We start from the raw sequence: 17,916 nt of genomic DNA, 5'->3' as shown, positions 1-17,916 counted from the left end.
ATTTTATAATATCTAAAACACATATCGTGAGATTTTACAGTTATTTTTTCATTCTGATCAATCAACACGATTATGTATATTTTTTTCCATAAATCTTTACAATAACAGGTACAACAAGACATTTTTACAATCGTCGTTTAGTGAATTTAAAGTTCTTTGCATATTTTCTTGTTGTTTTCAACATCTATTTGTTTATCGAATGTGTTGGTTCAATGCTTTTACACTGATCACTAGTTATCAGTGAGTAGTGTCAAGCCCGTATTGATCCATTTTCTCTACTAATGTATAAGTAATCTACACTTAATATTTATTACTAAATTAAACTGTACATTGTTTTTTTTGTAGTTGAATTATTTAATTTTAATAGATACATGCATGTACTTAATTAATGATAAATTATACAATTAAATTGTGGTATTACTACAATATGTGTGTATGTATGTATGTATGTATGGCAATATTATTAATTTTTTTTCACACTAAAAATTGCTAATATGTTATATGTTGGTATAATGTCTTTTGCTTATATTCAAAATTTGACCTCGTGTAATGAGGTAATTTATGAATAAATTTGGTAAATCCAAATAGTGTGTGTTTTTAAAAGTATAATAAATATGAGTTACCTATGTACACAGTTATTGCAGGCAGACATTAATAACACACTAAAAAATATATGATATGCGATTTGACTGTACATTGAGCATATTTCCTGTGTTAAGATTAATATAATCTAAATTAATTATACTTCAACACTTGTATAGTGTAACAAGTTATTCCACTAATAACGATAACATTTCTAATTATTACAACAATATTATTGTGTGGCTGTAAAAATTAATATTTAAATTTTTTTAACCAAGTAAACAATAAATTTCACGTTAAATTTACATTATTATATCGACATTGTTATAATGTTTTTTGTTAATAATTATGCAATAATAATTTTTTTCAAGCGATTTACACCGGATGATGACTGACTGCTAAACATTTAAAGAAGACAATAAACTTACCCTATTGTTCTACATACGAAAAATCATCGACAAAGACTTTTTCTTGCGGGTGACAAATTTCTAGACACCTTCAAATCATTCACGGCTTACTCACTTCTGAGTTTCTGATAAAACAGTTTTCACTTTACCCATTTCAAGCCGACAGCTCGCAAACACCGGAATCGAGTTATATGTTATACCAGTCCCTGGTTTGTAACTATAAGATCTTATAATCGTAGACAATTTAAAATCTGATTCGTGAATTCGTGATCGATTTGACATGAACTGCGACTCATAAGTCATAATAGGCCGAAACACAGATCATCCAAATGCAGACGAAAAGCACCACACATTTTATGTTTTAATTATATGTACAATGTATAATGTAATTAAAATTGTCATAATATAGATAAAAATAGTGAATATTTATTCAATGAATTCTATAACAAATAATGACAATGGTTTAGTATTATTACCGTCAAAGCGTTCATCTGCACGTTTATTAGATTTAGATATACCAAAATCCCACAAAAAAAAGGAACTTGTACGAAATTTATTATTATTATTTTTTATTAATTAAATACAATTTGACTAACATTTTATATGTTATTATCCTTTTTATAACTCCTAATAAAGCAGTTTTAAAAAAAAATACTTAGCCAAAATTAAGCGTGAATAATTGTGCATACCTATTAACCTATTTGAACACTGTGAATTTCACAACAAGACCCATAAATTCATTAATATTTTTGGACTATTTTCAAGGTAATAATAATTATTATCCATCGCACAACCACAGAATAGGTAGATAAATATTGTATAATGTATATACGTTCAACTTTGTAAAATACTAAAATGTACGATTAAATACTATAATTATTGATAATATAATATTCATAAAATTATACTATTATGACGACCTCCACAAAGTAGCATCTGTTACTGTTACTCTGTTGCGCAGTCGCGCTTTCAATCGCGAATAAACAGACCCATTTTAAAGGTTCTTTATCACTCGAGTGGTAAGTGGTGACTATGGTTATCATAACCAACCTATCACTAGTCGGTCATCAATTTGTTTTGATAATGATAATGCTTGTCAGAGTTTGATATTCACCTACGTAAATAACAAAAAATGTTGCAACAGACATCTTGGTTGTCGACAGGTTGTTTATTCGTGAATTCGTGATACAGAGAGACTTTTTGTATTTCTTCTATAATTATATCCTATACGTTGTAATTTAAAGTTTGAGTAGTTCATGATGTTAGACGAGCTGGCCATCGATTATTCCGAGTACTTAAAAGTCAACAATGAAAATGAGGTAACTACATTAAAACATAAGTAATTAATCTAAGCATTATGTTTAGATATACTTATATTAGGAAAATAATATATTATTATTACTATTACATTATTATTATTATTATTATTATTATTTCATTATATTATATTTGACATATGCTTGGTCTTCTCAGGTTAGCGCGTTAAAAGATGTAGTCGAAGATATGCTTACCAGATTGGAAGAATTTCAGACATTTATGGAAATGGTAAATAATAATAATTATTCTTAATAGTGTCCGATTGATAAAATTCAAATTCATATCCATTACTTTTAGGTTCGTGCACTACGAATGGAAAGTACTGAGATGCATTATGATTCAATAAAAGCTATGAAGTCTAAGGTTACTGAACTAACAGACTCTGTAAACAAATTAGAAAAGCTAGTTAATAAAGTTGGTGAAGACGTAGAATTAGTCGACCAACAACTAACTGAAGCTGAGGCTTGTATGCCTATTAATAAGGACGGTCCACTGAATACAATTCTAAAACCCTTTTTTGTAAGTCAATTGCTATGTTATAAATGCACATTACTAATATAATATAATATTATTATTTATTTGTATTAATATTTATTAGAAAAAACAAGAAGACCATTCTTCTAAGCAATTACCTGCCTATGAACCGCCAGTAATTTTTAAGTCAGACGATTATTTTCTGGCAACAGAAGCAAAAGATGCACTCAAAATTATTGAAAATGATGCTGCCACTAATAATTAACTAAAAAAAAAAAAATTACTTTATTTATTTTTAAAATTATGTATGGGATTAAACTAGTATAATATACATTATATAGTTTTACATACATCTACATGTTGTAAATTATTGTTTATTTTTTGGATTAAATACTTATTATTTTTATAATAATTGTTTAATTATTTTGGCTGCAAATATTTGTTGTTAAAAGAGCCAGTTGAATAGTATGGTTGATTAATTTTTATAACTATTGTGTATTATTGATAGGTACTATAAAAGTTACAAGCAAGTAATAAATGTACAATTGTTTATTACAATTACATATTTAAAAATAATTTGAAATATTTGCACTGTTATACCACTAATAACAAAATTGGATTATTGTGATTTAATTTTTGTCATTTTTGATGTTTCACTATCAAACTATGTTCTAAGTGGATCTTGGATAAAAAGCCGCTGATAAAAAAGAAACCAATTTATTTTTGTGTAAAACACTTTTTTACAATGTACCATTACTTATTTTAAAATGTATGATAATTATTTAATACGCCTTCCAAAAATAATAATTTATGAAAATAAATAATTTAATTTAAAATTTTAATATAATGATAATTAAAATAATTGTATAATGTAGGCAATAACCATAAAATATTCATCAATTGTGCATTACATCACAAGATATTTTATATAATTTTTTCATGCATGTTTTTAATTTGGCTAATTTGGTTTCGTGAGAAGAAAACTCTGATGAAACTTCTTTTTTTTTGTGTTAAAACAGAAATGTAATTGTGACCTTCTAATTTTGAAAAATAATGGTTATGCCTTTCTATTTGGTTATTGATTGGATGTCCATTATCTACTGTGGTTTGGCAGACATTTTCCGTTGGTAGGGTGCTGATAAAAACAAACTGAAAGTGGGATAAAAGAGATGAGATATTTTGTATTTTTTTTATCCGTGATTTTATTTATCCTAATAATAAGATTCAAAGTTTTAAGTAACAGTTTATTATCATATGTATTTTACAATCTATATAACAAGATATTATTCTTAGTTTGTAATATAATAATTATGATATTTAATAAATAATAAAGTCACATTAATTGATCACATAGCTTATTTATTATTGATATCAACATTGATTTTTATATTTTTTTTGCTCTACCTCCTATTAGAAATGAAAATGTATGAAAACGATATAAATTAATATATACTTTGAACTTATTATTGAATTAAATATATCTGTAGGTGTAGATAGCCTACAGGCTGGGAACATCTTATTATAATAAATTAACCATCGGCTATCTAATTAATAAATAAATAAATAAAATAAAACAAATTCTATAATGAAAGAAAACACAACTTATTATCAAGGAAATAAGGAATGTGGTTGATGCGAAAATGCTCTCAAGACTGAGTTTTTAATTGTCCATTAGGTACCTACATAATCGTCATTATAATTACCTATAAGAAAAGCTAAAAAAATAAGTTTTCTAACAAGATAGCAATATTTTGTTTGAACCAAAATATGCGTAAAAACAAATTTCTCACAAGAAATCTCCCCAAACTCAAGTCTTAACATAAATGTAGACTAACAAGATATATAATCGATAAATAGTACATTTATTTTGGGGTCACATAATTGCAGGTCTAACGAAACGCATCATCGTTTATATCAAGGAATTTTCAACTGTTGGTCTATCCAGGCGAGAGTGAAACTAAATAAGACACACAATATGGCACATCAGTCACTCGTTATAATTATTTTATTCACAGGTTTTTTGTAATGCAAGAATATTCAACTGTAAACCGTTAGTGGTATACCTCTAATCAAGTGTAAAATGTGACATGTAAGTACCTACCTATTTTGCCCACGCGTAACATCAACGTGTCTACGCAATTAGATAGAAATAGTTGGTACCTACTTGGGAGTTAAATATTTTGAGTTATCCGAGTGTAGCTGATAGACGATGGCGTACCTAATGATTTGTTATGATGTAATTTAGCCTCGGGAGTCGGTTACTGACGTCTACCAAGATACCTCAGACAATTATATTATAATCATACAGGACACAGGTACATATAATATAGGCGGATTATCAAAAATTGTTATGATTAATGAATAATGACTTATAATAAGCGTTACATATATTATTAAAGCAGTTGACTTTCTATATAATTTCTACCCATTTATATTTTATTTTACTATACGATCTTGTCATTAGTCGACAATAAATTATAAAAGTAATAATATCATTATTAGAATTTGAAGTATAATATTACACGTGTTCTCAGTGTATTTTTCTCTCACAACTTTAAAACTTTATTATAATTACACAAATTTTAAATTTTGTTAGAACTGTGGTTCATATATTTTATAATCTGCAATTTTATTAAATGTAATTGTTAATATATATAAATTAATCTACTTATGGATAAGGCATAGAGACTTGGAAACTCCTGAATCTATTGGAACCAAATTGCGCAAAAATATTTCTCGAGTTAGCTTCATTCTAGATTTGAACTATATACTACAGCGAGTACCAAAATTCCCACTCTTAATATCTGCGTAAAAAATCAATATATTTAACTGTGATTTTTTACGGTAGTACATAAGTATGGAAACTGTGATAAAATGGCATAAAATTCAAAAATTATTAAAACAAATTGTACACATTTAAGTTGATCATATTTTTCAAAACAATTAAAAAAATATATTAAAATTGAATAAAAATTAACCAAGTTAGAGCCAATAATGTTTTTGAATTTCTAAGAATAATTATATATAGTTATGTTACCTAGCAAAACATGAATTACATATTAGCATGATTTTAGACAATATGTCTATATTATATATTCAAAGTTACAGACTCCTAATAATCCTAACTACAAAACTCAGACTAGGGATGTACTCAAAATGCGAAGTTTAAATTTTCAAACTCTATTTATAGCCAAAAAATTGCTTAAATATTTTTACTATCATCTTAAGTTATGTTTTAACTTTGGGTATACGCAATTCTAACAATTTAATAAAAAAAAGATTGAATATTCCCCCTTAATCAATTTCGATTGAAACATTAATTTTTTTATGACAATTTGTAAATAAGGTAACATAACTATTGTTTTTAAAAAATCAAAAACCTTATTAGCTTGATTAATTTTTATTCAATATTAATATTTTTTTTAACTTTTTTTAAAAAATATGATCAACAGTAGATATCTTGAAAATTTAAAAATTAATTGCATAAAAAGTTTTTTTAAATAATATTTGAATAATAAAATTGAATCATGTCTTTCAATCAGAATTTCTATACTTATAAGTGTAAAAAAAAAAAAAATTTCATATAAATATATTGATTTTCTATGAAGATATTAAGGGTGATACGGGACTTTTGGAAAATACAATAGACTGTAGATTTTTATAAGTTAGCCTACGCATACATTTCATTTTGGCTAGAAATTTGAATAAAATTATGTCTACCTCTGCTTGATTCGTTCGTCAAACCCTCTTATTTTTGTTATATCAGTTAAGAATATATAGCTCTTTTATAAAAAAAATATAAATGAAAAATAATACAAACATTATAGTTTTATAAATAATTTATTAGTTTAATAATTATTATTAATATTTTTTTAAATTTTAAATAAAATATATTTAACTGTAATATATTGTAGTACTTCATCAAATATTATTATTTCAACTGTGATTTCGTCACAACTTATATGTCGTGAAAAATCAACGTGTATTTACCATGTGTAAGTATAAAGTCTTTCTAATATATATATATATATAATTAATTTTTTTTCATAATGCACTATTTTTTTGATTTTTAAAGTATCTTTATACTCACTTAAAATTTAAAAAATAACTCTAATATTTACTAACATAGTAATTATTTAATGAAACTATTTTTAATAAAAAGATAAAGTTGACTTTGGTTTCAAAAAAAAAACAAAATTGTCTGTATATGATTATATCGTATACATTCAAAAACTACTCCGCCAATTTTAACGAAAATTTCAGAGATTGTTCTTAGAGATATCGGTAAAGTTTAGAAAGTAATTTAAACAACGTTCAAAAATAAGCACTATATCCAATCCACCACATGCATTCACCTATCTCCTTCAAGCTAGTTCACAAAGCGAGGTACCTACACTAACGCCGATCTATCCGTGAACACTAAACCGAAATACACCAATATTATGTTTGTTCATTTTCTTCTGTGCAAAGTTGGGTTAAATAGTTCATATATTATTAATGGGTTTTCATCAACTATTGCTAAATAAGATTTAATCCTATCAATTAAATAGTATAAAACCCTTTATGCTCTGTCAATTGTCGTGTTTATCAATTAATTTAAGGAGTTCGTATTTTTTTTTCCGTATGGCTGTACATCAAAATTCGACGCAAATTGTAAATATTACATTTAAGATATTTAATTATATAGAAAAAATGACTTGATTATTATTTAGTGTGTTACAATCGTCAAGTACGAATATAATGATCCTTATTCCTCGAGGGACGTAGGTTCCAAGAAAAAACAAGAAACACTATGACAAAATAAATAGCTACAATTGCATAAACCCCATAAAATCGTTCAGTCGATGCATCTTCTCCGTACACAGTCTATGACGTAGTAGTTTTTTACTCGTGATAGGTCTATTTGTCCCCTTTATTATATAATATGAATATATGCAATCAAAGGCAATAAAAAGTGGTGGCGGGCTATAGTATAGGAGAAGTGGAGAAATATTTGAGTGAAATGTACGTATCAAAGAAATTGTGATCTATCTATTAATTTTTTCATAGAACCTCCCTGTTTAATATATTCTAATTATATAACTTGTAACTGGGTCGTAGATTTTTATGTAATAAAATAGTCAAAATATGTAAATATTTATATAGATATTTTTGCAAAATACGTATTAATAATTATGAAATATTTAATAAAAAGTATTTATTCAACATTATTGTTATAATTTGAATCATATAAAAAGAAAAATACTGAATAAATAAATAATAAATGTACAGACTAGATAAATTAGTCTGAAGACTCTAGAGTAATAGATCATATAACAGATATGGTAAACAGTGGCGTAGACATGATTTTTGAAAGGGCCGGGGAGATCGAAAAAAAAAGCTAAATGGGAGGAGGAAATTGAAAAATCTCCCGCCCACCCAAAACTTTTTACTTTGGTAGTAAAATATAAGAACAAATGATGAACAATGAAATTTGAATGAATATAATTTGAATTGATTCAAAATTCACATTAAACACAATATGGTAGATTATTCACTCCAATACTCCACAAAGTCAAAATTTCTGTATTATAAAATGCTACATCATTAAATGTATAAATAAAATAAATAATAATAACAAATCAAGTTTTATATTTTTATATTTTTTTTTTTTTTTGCTAGTTAGTCTATAACTTCTGCTGTAACTAAATATTTCTATAAACTGGCATAAGTGTTAGGCCATTTAGCCGTTCCTGTAACAAATACATTTTCACACATTTTCAACAACCCCGTGAGTGCTTTTTTTTAGATTTCAGATAAATAAATGGTAGGTACGTAGTACGTACTATGTACTAGTGTACTACGTATACGCGGCGAACTAAACCCATAGCGATAATGATCTCATTGGTTATTTCTCATAATGTAATAACAACGATAATATCTGATAACATTTTAAACACAGGCTCACAGTGGAAGCATAGTCCTTTTAGTCGACCATACATACATATTATTATATAATATAAAGTATTGTCTTTATAAACAATAAAATGTGCTATAATAAAGTATAAACATAGTCGTTGTTGAACATTTCGACTAAATAAACATTACTTTGCTACAAATAAAATAAAATAAAATTATAATGGTATTTAGCAAAATATTGCATTTTAATGCATACTGCATAATGTAAACAAAAACAAAAAAATAATAAAAATTCAACGGGGGATCTGACCCCCACGTCTCCCCTTGTATACGCCCCTGCATTCAAATATCGTTTACCTATTTTATTAATTTATCAACATTATCAATAACAATTTACAACAGAATGAATATATTTTCCGCAGTATAGTAACTGCTGTCAATATTTTTGTAAATAGGCGAATATACAAATATAAATTATGAAAAAAGTCAAGAAAATACATTTACTTTAATATATGTGAAAATACGTAGTACCTATTATAAATAAATATATACTATACATAATGAATATATTTTATTTAAGGTGTTAAGAAACGTGCTCATTTTTGATCGGAATCTGAATTCAATAAACTTATACATTTACATACAAATTCGCGCCCTACTTATAACGTACAAGCCAGGCTGTACCCAGAAAAAAATTTGGGGGGAAGAGGGGTTATAAAAATTTTATGATTTACTAATTAGTAAGTTATATATAAAATAAAGATGAAATCATTTCTAAGTTTGCCTAATACAAGAGAATTTTAGGGGGGGATAGGTTACCCTGGCTAGGTATGGCCTTGGTATAGCCATGGTATAGCCATATACCTAAAGTAAACATTTATATAGCCTGCGGGTATATAGTAATCATTAAAGTTTGTGTATATATTACTATTATTACTTATATTGTCTGAATGTGGATTATGCTGAACTCTTCCGATTGTACGGTAAACTAGTAAACTATCCTGATGGTAAATTCTCTTAAATTGACATTAAGTTAACCTTAAGTACTTATTGCACCTACTATATATTCAAAATGTGTCATAAAATTAGAAATTTAAAGTTATAGTCTACTGGAACAGTGTAATTTATATACATGATAGCTTTTTTAGATTTGTATGTTCATATTATTATAAAAATTAAATATTTAACTGATGTTTTTTTTTATTATATTAATATCATGACTTTATATATTTAGCTTTCAGCTAAAGAAATTGATTATTATTATTATTTTTATTATTTAATATAATTAATTTTATATTAGTACTTTTTTGCTGAGTTCACATTATTATAAATATTAAATTATATTAATTATAATGAACAAAAATTTTTCAAAACAGATTCGGGATAGGTTACATATTATATTATCTTTTAGATAGTGCTGAAATAAACCTGCGAGAATTTACAACCGTCCTAATAATTTGCATATTTAATAATTTAATTGTTTTAAAATGTATTATTTAATTTGGTACCTGTAGTTATGACTATCTGATGGCCAATATCCATTTACGATATTTTATTTACCTATTTAATTTAGACACCGGCAAACCAGGGTGTAGCTAGAGGGCTAAGTGAGCTAAAGCCCTCCCCCCATTGGTCAAGTTTGTTTCTTTTTTGCTATATTTAAGCCTAATTTATTTCAGTATATTCTGTGGTTTTTGTAATTTTGTTATATTATTAAATATTAAATTTACATTGTATGATATCTAATTTTAAATCAATTAAAACGAACAATTTTCATACGAGTATATAGTATATACCTATATTTCGACACTTTAAGTACACTTTTAACATCTACATGGACAATTATGAGATGTTAGCCCCCCACCCATACGAAATTCCTGGTTACGCCACTGTTCGACTGTTTCCAAACTTGAAACTATCTACTTCATAGCCAATTTAAAACGTTTTATCAAATTTATGAATTTTAAGTGTTAACAGATTATTATTAATATATAATGCTTATATAATACATGGCTATTAATTTTGTTCACGAAAAAATATTTAAACTTTTGCACGTTTTTATTTTTGTAATTAAAACTACGATTATATTCGACAACTCTTAATATAGCAGCAAATTCTTAAAATAGTTTTTTTTTTATAAAAATAGGTATAACCGGTACCGTCTATTATTATATTTAATGGTTAGGTATTCTACAATAATTACTAGGTAGTAATGAATAATGATGATTGAACACAGTAAACTACTGAATCAGTTGATATATAACTATCAAGCATTAACTACCTAACGACAGTGACGAAGATGTAACCTCCAAACATATAATATATGCACTTAGATAAGAAATATGTAAGTATATAACTTATGAATCAAAGTGCAAATCATTGCAAAATATTATATTATATTATTATATAAATTTTAAGTACGTTTAAGCACTAACGTATTATAACTAAGTACCTACTAATAGACTTAGGTAGTAGGTATTGGTACAGTAGGTATATAAATTGACATAATATATAGGTCGGTAATACCTATTATAATGCATAGGTTTTTTTAACTTCACTGTATATAACTGTATAAATATACCTAACTACCAATATAATTAATAAATAAATTGTATCTACAATTTTCCACGAATGTTTAAAATTGTTCAATTTATAATGTCATATAATGTTCGATTAATATACACAGTCATGTCTAGTCGTGTCGATGATACTGAATATTATTTATTGACATTTTTATAAAAAGGTCTTAATTATGCTATAGAAAAAATTGTATTAATGAATAACATTAAAGCGATTTTCAATTAAATTTTACTAAATACGTGCATGTACAATTGAAACACTAAATAAGTTGGTACTTAAGTTTATGATTAATTATTCAAAATCACCATCGTTAATAAATAAATAATGCAATTTCTATATTAAAGTTAAATGTGGTATTTTAGAAACCGTTGAAGGTACATAACTATAGCTACACCTCTATTGAATATTCTTAGAAGTTAGGAATCGGCATTTTCATCGAATATTTATATGGAATAGTAAAGGTAATAAAGGACAGAGTGTTTTGTTATAGTTTAACGATCAAAGGCTTTCAAAATTTCACCTTTCATATTTTATGACTTTTGAATTTTCGGAAACGGGTGAGAATGCAAGTCACAAACTATTATAATTATATACCTACCCTATCTTAATAATAATAGTATAATCTCTGAATTACAATTTATAAGTCCACATAATACATAAATAACATAATTTACGCTAGACTAGTATTTCATAAAATATAAACAATACAATAATTATAATATACAAGTTCTGTTAAATTGTAGGTAAGTCATTTAAGAAAACATAATACTTACATACAGGTAACAATAGGTAACATGTCCATAAATTGAAAACTATTGATTGTATTTACTTAATATATAAGATTTAAACGTTTTGGCCGAGTTTTCAACAATATTACCACTAGGAATTATAATCATTGGTAAAATATTCTAACTTTCAAGAAAATTAAATGCCTATCTAAGTTGCTAAATACTATTTTATGCATAAAATAAGCCTCAATTTGAATCTTAAACGGTGCCTCTAGACCGACAATATTGTTATTGATTTGATCCAAATTGATGTTACATAACCACACACATATATATATTATAATATAGATAGGCGCATAGTGCATACACGATACACATAATTCGAATTAGATAATTAGAATATTACGTAGATAATGGATGTAAACTTTAATCTAACTCTTAATTTTTATGTTGATATTCAATAACTTAATTAAAAAATAATGTTAATAATGTAAACTCAAATTTTCTATTTATTTTTCTATTATTTACTAATGCATTGTTTAACGATAACTTCTCTGAAATTTCCTCTCTTTATTTAATTAACAAATAATAGTAAATACTAAATAGTAATGTACTTTTGCACCAAATACAGATCGATTGTTTATTAAAAAACGAACATTTTCAATAAACAGTATTAATATAATAATAAATGCTTTAGCGCTTTAAAAATAGTAATCAATTCTGATTTCTGTAAGAATCTATTACACATCACGCGGGAACTCGCCTACGCCATTTATATATATTATATAATATATAATATTTAATAAATTATCCTAAAATAAAATACATTAGATAAAACCAATCGATTTAAATTTAAACAAAAATCGTGACTAACGATTTTTGATCTTTTTTTTACTACAATAATAACAACTTATAATAAACCTTGCATTAAATTTTAAAGATTTTTTGGAAAGCCAAATTTTTTTTATCGGCATTACAAAAAAAAAAAAAAATTTAGAAAAATCAAAAATTTCAATGATCTATAAATAGTTTAAAAAAATTCTAAATACTTTGAAAATGTTATCTTAAATAGATAAATCTAATTTTAACATTTTGTGAAAATTTCAAGTAATTACAATGATTTATTTTTGAGTTACAGCAAAATTAAAAAATCGATTTTGTCGAAAAGTGGTTATGTTAAAAAATTTGTAAAATATGCGTTTTTCCGTTACTCTTTCAGGGTTTTTCATGACGCTTTTGAAAACTACTGGAAATTTTTACTTTTGACCCCCCTAAGTACCAACTAGATTCAATTTCCTTTTCAAAGAGGGGCTGAAGTAAAAAATCAAAGCAGTATTACTACTCCAAAACGTGATGACAGACACAAAAATAATAAAAAAAATAAAACACAATCATTGTAAAATTAATATATTCATCACTCCGTTCAGAATCCAAAACAGTGGTCTGAAAATAGTGTTAATAATATTTTTTTTATTTTATAGTGTAATTTATAATCTGTACAAAAATAAATACAATAGGTACATACAATGAGTTAATGATCATGTGCGATGGACTTAAGGAGTCGGGAGGCGTCATTGAGCGTAAGTCACTCAATGGGGCACCCCAGAAGGCTAGAAAACTATGATGATTGTAAGGAAAAAAATATAATTTTCGCGGGCTAAGGTAGAAAGATATAATTTTCGGATGGTAAGCTGTTTTTTAAAAATCATTATAGTTATCATTGACACATTATTAAACTATAATAGCATATGCGGGCTCTGATGTATTATAACTTGAGAATATTGTGCTATTTTATTGTACTCACCGATTTTCGTTACACGGAGTTGTTAACGTTTTTTATTTCAAATATCACTAATTATATTATCGATGTATTTATTAAAATATTACAAATGGAATTATCACTGTTCCTTCTTATTTATCAGACATTGGTTTTTTATTACTTTTCTTTGAGCCCCGCTGTGGCATTGTATTAATACATCCAATACCTGAATACTTATTGGTGGGATTAAGATTTTATTTGATATTCTAATACAAGAAGACCAACATTTGACTGTAGAAAGTTTTATAAAACTATAATATATATTATTATTATTATTATTATATACAATTTGCCATGCGCATTATTTAATGCATTTTAAATATTACTGTAATCTATGATAAAATTTTTGTTTTTTTATTAAAATTATTACTACGCGTATATTATAATTATATTCTTTATGTTTCATATGACTGCAGTATAATTTATATCAAGCCTACACGGCTTGGCAATGTATCAGGTATTGTAGTGGTATTAGTACTAACATTAATTCCTAGGCTTATTGAGAAGTATACGCATTACGATTACATTGTTACTTACTACTATAATAACTAAGAACCTAACATTGTAATATAATTTTCCATAAATATTTACGGGAAGATTTTGTCGTAGCAATGTATTAAATCGAAATATACCCACCTAGTGACTAAATATTTGTATACGATGTACACATGTAAATATTCTGATACAGTTCTTTTTTCGTTTATTCTTTTACCTATTCCTCGTGGAAACGTACACCATAATAATAAGTAATTACAATGTAGACACATACACTTCACTTTCTATGTATATACTAGACATGCTATTTAACGATTACGTTTGTCTTAGTTAAACCTTATCTCGAAATTGAGAAGGTAAAATAAAATGTTATGTAATATTTGTTAAGAAGTAAAGTAAATCATACGTACTTTTTATTTTTTCTAATTGCATCTAACTGTACATGGTACAATTGTTTGACTGCAATAAGTCAGACAATTAGCTAGGTGATTACTGACGAATCGGATGATTGTTGAAGAATTAACTAATGTCTTATGAAATACCTATACAAAACTAATTTTTAATACATATTCGAGGAGTACTCCAAATAATTATATTTTCGACTATTTAGGTAGGTTCTTACTTAAATAATGTTTTACCTAATATTTTAATGATTACATTTTTAGTGTAACGTAGTCTTTAAAATTGAGACTCATGATGAATGATGATGAAAAAGAAGTGAATTTCATAATAGTTATTTAATTAGCATAATTTTATTTTATTATTTTGTACTAGTAAATATATTATAACTATGTTTGGAGTAACTCACATCAATTTACATTAATATTGCCTGCTAAATATGAATGTATAATATTTTATGTAGGTAATTATGTTTTGGGGTTTTTCCATTTAATTTTATTGCTACATAACATTTTTGCCAATTGTTTATAAGTAATTCAGTTACAATAAACATTTTTTGTAATTTTGATTTACGACGAACTGACGAAATATTTCAAATATATAATATTTAGATTACCTTAGAGGTTAAATAATCTAACAATAGTATACATAGCCAAGGAATGAGCAAAATCAATTGAATTTTAATTTCTGATTAATTTTTAATGAAATATTTAATTAATCATACACATTATTATTGTTTATTTATCACAATGATTATAAAATGACTGTATTTTATTTTCATGTTTCATCACAATGTAATTTAGAGGTATTTATCAACCTGATTAATTTGTCTGTATTCTTATAATATTATTTTATTTAACATACACAGTTTGTTACACCGAGACTAATGATAATTATTTGATGTTTACATAAATTATAATTAAATTAATAAAATATTTTTAATAATTTTTAATGAATACATCCATTATAATACAAACATTTATAAAGAATAATAATTTAATATTAACATTTTAATAAATAATTAAAATTTCACCACTAACTGCTTTTTTGACTTTTCGTTCTAAGAAGTATTTCAGTATACTCTATATTTTCAAAATACCATAGCTCCAGAATATAATATATTTATAAACAATTACCAAAAATTCAAGTAGTTACATGTAAAATGTCTGTATGCATAAACAAATTAACACTATAATTGCATAACACAGAAGTAATTTATTATTTTTCTCGTACCTATATTTTTTAAAAACATATTCAGTACAAATCTTTATACATTTTGGATCACTGCAAGGTCAACTCATAATTTTTTTCAAATATAAATGTTTTTGATGATCTTACGATATATACCCACTAATTTTCTGATGACTGATAAATATACGACAAATGATGGATTACCATTTCTGCAATAATTTATTATTACTTGTTTATTCGAATATTTACATACATTTAATAAGTACATAAAATCATAGCGTTTACTTTTTGATTATTTGTATGCAAAAAAACAAAAAATATTCAATTTATTGCACTTTATTATTTTAAGTGGGTTATTTGTAAGTACATTACGAGTTTAAGTGTTATTTATTTTTCATAATGAAATACTCGAAAAAACCATAATGTGTCGTAATATAATGTATAAAATATAAAAATTAAAAAAGATAGTACTATTCCGATCTAATATACCTGTATACATATTTTAATCATTTGTAAATAAAATAAAAATGACAATATGTAATAAATTTTAATTTAATTGGATTACATCAAATGTAATATATTTGTTAAAATAGTAAATAAATAAATAAATACAAACATAAATATTTCATGTGTAAAATTTGTATATTTTGATAATAATTTTTCTAAAAAATAATATACATTAATGTAATTGAAAATCATTGTCGCAATTTTTATGCCTACATAAAACGTTTCAAGTTTAATTATTTAAATTACTCTTAGTTCTGCTGGAAAAAAAAGTGTAAAAATTATACTTTAAAATATTAAAAACGAATATAATACCGATGATACTCGACATATATATGTATAATTTATATTATGCTCGAGCAAATGTATCACGTTTTGTACATTGTTTTGAATGAAGTATTCGAATAAGCAGGATAATGAAAATCGTTTTTTTATTCTTTTGTACTAAATTACACTTATGATATCATAACCACACTTACGATTTTCACACACACGTTTATATAACATAATACGATATGCCTACGTAAGTTTTAATATGTCTATGCTTGTGTGTGTCTGTGATACAAGTATATTGTTCTGTATGTGTGGTTATATTCTACGCGTGATGCATAGGTCGATTGTTGCAGCATACTATTTATACTTTTATCCGTCTTTTATTTTATAAATTGAATAATTTTACCTGAATGTTAGAATTTTACTCGTTAATAGTATAATATAACTATGAAAATATTTATATTATTATTAACTACGATAATAGATAAGTCATTTTAAATATGAATATTCATTTTATTATAACCTGTTATATTTTATAAGTCTATACATAATTCTTTGCGTAAAAATGTACTTGACTTATTTTTTACCCGAACTTTATAAAACTAGTTTGCATAAAAATATTATATTTGTAATAAATGTTTAGTTAGATTACCTTGATGTAATACTGATATACATATTTTGTAATTATTATAAGTTATATAATATAGATGATATTGTAAGTATTCAGTGTAAACAAAATCAAAATTAATCAACTATTTTGTAAATCTATTAACTAACAAATTTAGTTACTCTTATTATATTGTTTAGCTTATAACAGAGATTTAAAATTTTTTATTAGAAATGTAAAAACTAAAATCTAAGTAGGTATTATTATTATAATAATTTATTGTTATATCATTGTGTAGAATGTAGACAATAAGTTGCAAGGGTGTAATACAATATAGGCAACAAAGGAAATCACATTACATCGGCAATTTACTATTAAAAACTCCGGGAGGTAGTTAAATATTGACGAATAAACATTTCATGCGTTTGTAATTTCTTATTAAAATTGATGACAATGAAGTAGTACATAATGTATTAATGTTTAACATTTCTTCATTTAACAAATTCATCAACTACGCAAAAAAATAAAATAATGTCATGTACCTACAACACATGAATCTAGCAATGTATTAGAAAGTCTTACTTTTGAAATAATTAATATCTTTAATGCATTAATAATAGATATCCTTAATAAGAATAAACG

The 17,916-nt window shown here is 25.2% G+C and overlaps 1 protein-coding gene across 1 annotated transcript; it reads left to right on the top strand.

Moving 5' to 3' along the window:
- Positions 1-2,065: 2,065 nt before the first annotated feature.
- LOC113554064 (biogenesis of lysosome-related organelles complex 1 subunit 4) lies at positions 2,066-3,130 on the top strand. Its single transcript, XM_026957740.1, has 4 exons — positions 2,066-2,308; positions 2,463-2,534; positions 2,604-2,825; positions 2,905-3,130. The coding sequence occupies exons 1-4, from the start codon at positions 2,246-2,248 to the stop codon at positions 3,043-3,045; spliced, it is 498 nt and encodes a 165-aa protein (XP_026813541.1). The 5' UTR covers positions 2,066-2,245; the 3' UTR covers positions 3,046-3,130.
- Positions 3,131-17,916: the final 14,786 nt, after the last annotated feature.

The sequence above is a fragment of the Rhopalosiphum maidis genome, chromosome 2 (assembly GCF_003676215.2).
Source record: "Rhopalosiphum maidis isolate BTI-1 chromosome 2, ASM367621v3, whole genome shotgun sequence".
NCBI lineage: Eukaryota > Metazoa > Arthropoda > Insecta > Hemiptera > Aphididae > Rhopalosiphum > Rhopalosiphum maidis.
Note: the sequence above shows the minus strand (reverse complement) of the source record. Positions and strands in the feature narration are given on the sequence as shown.

Bases quoted from the DNA above. Each gene is read 5' to 3' on its own strand.
- LOC113554064 (XM_026957740.1), top strand. From the start codon at position 2,246: ATGATGTTAGACGAGCTGGCCATCGATTATTCCGAGTACTTAAAAGTC. The intron at 2,309-2,462 runs GTAACTACATTA...TGGTCTTCTCAG, and splicing joins AAGTCAACAATGAAAATGAG to GTTAGCGCGTTAAAAGATGT. The intron at 2,826-2,904 runs GTAAGTCAATTG...AATATTTATTAG, and splicing joins CAATTCTAAAACCCTTTTTT to AAAAAACAAGAAGACCATTC.